The sequence below is a fragment of the Oncorhynchus gorbuscha genome, unplaced genomic scaffold (genome assembly GCF_021184085.1).
Source record: "Oncorhynchus gorbuscha isolate QuinsamMale2020 ecotype Even-year unplaced genomic scaffold, OgorEven_v1.0 Un_scaffold_5384, whole genome shotgun sequence".
Lineage (NCBI taxonomy): Eukaryota > Metazoa > Chordata > Actinopteri > Salmoniformes > Salmonidae > Oncorhynchus > Oncorhynchus gorbuscha.
Genome location: NW_025749196.1, coordinates 20,001 through 26,567, shown reverse-complemented (window position 1 = coordinate 26,567; position 6,567 = coordinate 20,001). Strand labels below are relative to the sequence as shown.

Sequence of the window (6,567 nt, the reverse complement as noted above, 5' to 3'; positions counted from 1 at the left end):
GGGGGCCGTCGTCAGACCTCTCCCCCCGGGGGCCGTCGTCAGACCTCTCCCCCCGGGGGTCGTCGTCAGACCTCTACCCCCTGGGGGCCGTCGTCAGACCTCTCCCCCCTGGGGGCCGTCGTCAGACCTCTCCCCTGTCTTAATACACCCGATTCACCTAGTCAAGGTCTTGATGATTAGTTGACCAGTTGAATCAGGTTCTGTGGAATAGATCAAATCCCTGGAGCGCCTGGGGGTTCTGAGGATGGGTTTGGAAATCACTACTTGGTTCTCTTAGATAAAATGGCAAAATTTCTGAATTCTATTTCACCATTTCATCTCTCCATTCCCCTCTTTCAATCTCTTTCTCCATCTCTCTTTACATCCCGCCCTCTCTCCCTCTTTTCCTGTTTTTTCCATCCCTCTCTCTGTCCCCCCCTTACAGACAGAGGGATGTCTCACTCTGATGAGTCTCGCCTGTCCAACCTCCTGCGCCGTGTGTCCCGCGAGGAGGACAGGGACCGCCGGCTGGCCACTGTCAGACAGCTCCGGGAGTTCATCACTCACTCTGACAACAAAGTGGTGAGGTCATCGATCATATCTACAGTTGAAGTGGGAAGTTTACATACACTTAGGTTGGAGTAATTAAAACTAGTTGACATACACTGAGGTTGGAGTAATTAGAACTAGTTGACATACACTTAGGTTGGAGTCCATTAACTAGTTGACATACACTTAGGTTGGAGTAATTAGAACTAGTTGACATACACTTAGGTTGGAGTCATTAGAACTAGTTGACATACACTTAGGTTGGAGTCATTAGAACTAGTTTACATACACTTAGGTTGGAGTCATTAGAACTAGTTTACATACACTTAGGTTGGAGTCATTAGAACTAGTTTACATACACTGAGGTTGGAGTCATTAGAACTAGTTGACATACACTTAGGTTGGAGTCCATTAACTAGTTGACATACACTTAGGTTGGAGTCATTAGAACTAGTTGACATACACTTAGGTTGGAGTCCATTAAAACTAGTTGACATACACTGAGGTTGGAGTCATTAAAACTAGTTGACATACACTTAGGTTGGAGTCCATTAACTAGTTGACATACACTTAGGTTGGAGTCATTAGAACTAGTTGACATACACTTAGGTTGGAGTCATTAGAACTAGTTGACATACACTTAGGTTGGAGTCCATTAACTAGTTGACATACACTTAGGTTGGAGTCATTAGAACTAGTTTACATACACTGAGGTTGGAGTCATTAGAACTAGTTGACATACACTTAGGTTGGAGTCATTAGAACTAGTTGACATACACTGAGGTTGGAGTCATTAGAACTAGTTGACATACACTGAGGTTGGAGTCATTAGAACTAGTTGACATACACTGAGGTTGGAGTCATTAGAACTAGTTGACATACACTGAGGTTGGAGTCATTAGAACTAGTTGACATACACTGAGGTTGGAGTCATTAGAACTAGTTGACATACACTGAGGTTGGAGTCATTAGAACTAGTTGACATACACTGAGGTTGGAGTCATTAGAACTAGTTGACATACACTGAGGTTGGAGTCATTAGAACTAGTTGACATACACTTAGGTTGGAGTCATTAGAACTAGTTGACATACACTTAGGTTGGAGTCATTAGAACTAGTTGACATACACTTAGGTTGGAGTCATTAGAACTAGTTGACATACACTTAGGTTGGAGTCATTAGAACTAGTTGACATACACTTAGGTTGGAGTCATTAGAACTAGTTGACATACACTTAGGTTGGAGTCATTAGAACTTGTTTTTCAACTACTCCACGTCTTAAACAATAGTTTTGGCAAGTCGGTTAGGACATCTACTTTGTGCATGACACAAGTTATTTTTCCAACAATTTTTAACGGACAGATTATTTCACTTATAATTCACTGTATCACAATTCCAGTGGGTCAGAAGTTTACATCCACTAAGTTGACTGTGCCTTTAAACAGCTTGGAAAATTCCAGAAAATGATGTCATGGCTTTAGAAGCTTCTGATAGGCTAATTGACATTATTTGAGTCAACTGGAGGTGTACCTGTAGATGTATTTCAAGGCCTACCTTCAAACTCAGTGCCTCTTTGCTTGACATCATGGGAAAATCAAAAGAAATCAGCCAAGACCTCAGAAACAAAATGGATGGCATCATGAGGGGAAATGATGTGGATATATTGAAGCAACATCTCAACACATCAGTCAGGAAGTTGAAGCTTGGTCCCAAATGGACAATGACACCAAGCATGCTTCCAAAGTTGTGGCAAAATGGCTTAAGGACAACAAAGTCAAGGTATTGAAGTGGCCATCAAAGCCCTGACCTCAATCCTATAGAACATTTGTGGGCAGAACTGAAAAAGCATTTTCGAGCAAAGAGGCCTACAAACCTGACTCAGTTACACCAGCTCTGTCAGGAGGAATGGGCCAATATTCACCCAACTTATTGTGGGAAGCTTGTGGAAGGCTACCCGAAACGTTTGACCCAAGTTAAACAATTTAAAGGCACAGCTACCAAATGCTAATTGAGTGTATGTAAACTTTTGACCCACTGGGAATGTGATGAATGAAATAAAATCTGAAATAAATCATTCTTTCTACTATTATTCTGACTTCACATTCTTAAAATGAAGTGGTGATCCTACCTGACCTAAGACAGGGAATTTTTACTAGGATTAAATGTCAGGAATTGTGAAATATTGAGTTTATGTATTTGGCTAATGTGTATGTGAACTTCCAACTCCAACTATCTATCCATCTACCTGGGTAGTTTATCACTCTGACATCAGTGGTGAGGTCATCAATCATATCCATCTACCTGGGTAGTTTATCACTCTGATGACATCAGTGGTGAGGTCATCAATCATATCCATCTATCTGGGTAGTTTATCACTCTGACATCAGTGGTGAGGTCATCAATCATATCCATCTACCTGGGTAGTTTATCACTCACTCTGATGACATCAGTGGTGAGGTCATCAATCATATCCATCTACCTGGGTAGTTTATCACTCACTCTGATGACATCAGTGGTGAGGTCATCAATCATATCCATCTACCTGGGTAGTTTATCACTCTGATGACATCAGTGGTGAGGTCATCAATCATATCCATCTACCTGGGTAGTTTATCACTCACTCTGATGACATCAGTGGTGAGGTCATCAATCATATCCATCTACCTGGGTAGTTTATCACTCTGACATCAGTGGTGAGGTCATCAATCATATCCATCTACCTGGGTAGTTTATCACTCACTCTGATGACATCAGTGGTGAGGTCATCAATCATATCCATCTACCTGGGTAGTTTATCACTCTGACATCAGTGGTGAGGTCATCAATCATATCCATCTACCTGGGTAGTTTATCACTCACTCTGATGACATCAGTGGTGAGGTCATCAATCATATCCATCTACCTGGGTAGTTTATCATTCTGATGACATCAGTGGTGAGGTCATCAATCATATCCATCTATCTGGGTAGTTTATCACTCACTCTGATGACACTACTGTAGGCCCCCGGGTAGTGCACTACTGTAGGCCCCCGGGTAGTGCACTACTGTAGGCCCCCGGGTAGTGCACTACTGTAGGCCCCCGGGTAGTGCACTACTGTAGGCCCCCGGGTAGTGCACTACTGTAGGCCCCCGGGTAGTGCACTACTGTAGGCCCCCGGGTAGTGCACTACTGTAGGCCCCCGGGTAGTGCACTACTGTAGGCCCCCGGGTAGTGCACTACTCTTGGCTGTGTTTAGACTCGGGGTAGTGGTAGAACTGTGTTCTCTCCCTGTTTGACACTGATTGTGTTCCTCTCTCTCGCCCCCCTCTCTCGCCCTCCCCTTCTCTCTCGCCCCCTCTCTCTCCCCCCTCTCTCCCACCAGGCCCTGGTGAAACAGTTGGATACGATCCTCAGTACCCTGAATGATATTTTGAATGAAAGGTAAGAGGAAGTTCCCCATCAGAGCCAAAGAGTCTCCATCTGAAATGGTCTTTGTCTCTGGTCTTTATGTCTCTGGTCTTTGTCTCTGGTCTTTATGTCTCTGGTCTTTATGTCTCTGGTCTTTATGTCTCTGTGGTAGAGGAGTCACTACAGTCCCTGGTTCGATTCCAGACTGTATCACAGCGGTTTAAGAACCTGCATCTCAGTTCTAGAGGAGTCCCTGGTTCTATTCCAGACTGCAATAAGACTTCTAAAGTTGATGAAAAATTCCTTTTTTTTTTGTAAATAGTTCTAAGCAGAAGCGTGCATAATGCACATCCACTAATAATGAGTGACTTCTGGTAGCAGACGTTACAGACCATTACCACAGATCTCATCAACGATCTCTGCAGCATAAGCCCACGTGCTGGTGGGTAGCCAGCATATCGTAATAGGTCTAGTCAACCTGGAGCTATTTGCTTGTTAATAACAAGCTAGAACAGTTGAACTGTTATGAATACACCCTCCTGTGTGTCTCCAACTGTCTGGTCACTTCCTGTGTGTCTCCAACTGTCTGGTCACTTCCTGTCTGGTCACTTCCTGTGTGTCTCCAACTGTCTGGTCACTTCCTGTGTGTCTCCAACTGTCTGGTCACTTCCTGTCTGTCTCCAACTGTCTGGTCACTTCCTGTCTGTCTCCAACTGTCTGGTCACTTCCTGTGTGTCTCCAACTGTCTGGTCACTTCCTGTGTGTCTCCAACTGTCTGGTCACTTCCTGTGTGTCTCCAACTGTCTGGTCACTTCCTGTGTGTCTCCAACTGTCTGGTCACTTCCTGTGTGTCTCCAACTGTCTGGTCACTTCCTGTGTGTCTCCAACTGTCTGGTCACTTCCTGTGTGTCTCCAACTGTCTGGTCACTTCCTGTGTGTCTCCAACTGTCTGGTCACTTCCTGTGTGTCTCCAACTGTCTGGTCACTTCCTGTGTGTCTCCAACTGTCTGGTCACTTCCTGTGTGTCTCCAACTGTCTGGTCACTTCCTGTGTGTCTCCAACTGTCTGGTCACTTCCTGTGTGTCTGGTCACTTCCTGTGTGTCTCCAACTGTCTGGTCACTTCCTGTGTGTCTCCAACTGTCTGGTCACTTCCTGTCTGGTCACTTCCTGTCTGGTCACTTCCTGTCTGTCTCCAACTGTCTGGTCACTTCCTGTCTGTCTCCAACTGTCTGGTCACTTCCTGTCTGTCTCCAACTGTCTGGTCACTTCCTGTCTGTCTCCAACTGTCTGGTCACTTCCTGTCTGTCTCCAACTGTCTGGTCACTTCCTGTCTGTCTCCAACTGTCTGGTCACTTCCTGTCTGTCTCCAACTGTCTGGTCACTTCCTGTCTGTCTCCAACTGTCTGGTCACTTTCTGTCTGTCTCCAACTGTCTGGTCACTTCCTGTCTGTCTCCAACTGTCTGGTCACTTCCTGTCTGTCTCCAACTGTCTGGTCACTTCCTGTCTGTCTCCAACTGTCTGGTCACTTCCTGTCTGTCTCCAACTGTCTGGTCACTTCCTGTCTGTCTCCAACTGTCTGGTCACTTCCTGTCTGTCTCCAACTGTCTGGTCACTTTCTGTCTGTCTCCAACTGTCTGGTCACTTCCTTTTGATGTTGAAGTCAAGGGGCCTACCTGGATAAGATGTTTATCTCTCAAAATGAGATGCCAATTCCTTCTATAAACTGTGTTTTATGCTCATTGCACCTTTATAAAACACAGACAAGACAGCTAGTATAACAGACTAGACGGCTAGTATAACAGACTAGACCGCTAGTATAACAGACTAGACAGCTAGTATAACAGACTAGACAGCTAGTATAACAGACTAGACCGCTAGTATAACAGACTAGACGGCTAGTATAACAGACCAGACGGCTAGTATAACAGACCAGACGGCTAGTATAACAGACCAGACGGCTAGTATAACAGACCAGACGGCTAGTATAACAGACCAGACGGCTAGTATAACAGACCAGACGGCTAGTATAACAGACCAGGCGGCTAGTATAACAGACCAGGCGGCTAGTATAACAGACCAGGCGGCTAGTATAACAGACCAGGCGGCTAGTATAACAGACCAGACGGCTAGTATAACAGACCAGACGGCTAGTATAACAGACTAGGCGGCTAGTATAACAGACTAGACGGCTAGTATAACAGACTAGACGGCTAGTATAACAGACTAGGCGGCTAGTATAACAGACTAGACGGCTAGTATAACAGACTAGGCGGCTAGTATAACAGACTAGACGGCTAGTATAACAGACTAGACGGCTAGTATAACAGACTAGGCGGCTAGTATAACAGACTAGGCGGCTAGTATAACAGACTAGACGGCTAGTATAACAGACTAGACGGCTAGTATAACAGACTAGGCGGCTAGTATAACAGACTAGGCGGCTAGTATAACAGACTAGGCGGCTAGTATAACAGACTAGACGGCTAGTATAACAGACTAGGCGGCTAGTATAACAGACTAGGCGGCTGGTATAACAGACTAGACGGCTAGTATAACAGACTAGACGGCTAGTATAACAGACTAGACGGCTAGTATAACAGACTAGACGGCTAGTATAACAGACTAGACGGCTAGTATAACAGACTAGAC

General features: G+C 45.0%; 1 protein-coding gene across 1 annotated transcript in view; it reads left to right on the top strand.

Moving 5' to 3' along the window:
* Window positions 1–211: 211 nt before the first annotated feature.
* Window positions 212–6,567, top strand: part of LOC124029064 (serine/threonine-protein kinase SMG1-like) — a gene marked incomplete at its 3' end in the record, with an annotated part of 24,888 nt that continues 18,532 nt past the window's right edge. Inside the window, exons 1-2 of the mRNA XM_046340916.1 lie at window positions 212–561; window positions 3,891–3,949. Coding sequence (XP_046196872.1) covers window positions 283–561; window positions 3,891–3,949 — 338 coding nt within the window. The remainder of the gene's footprint in view (window positions 562–3,890; window positions 3,950–6,567) is intronic.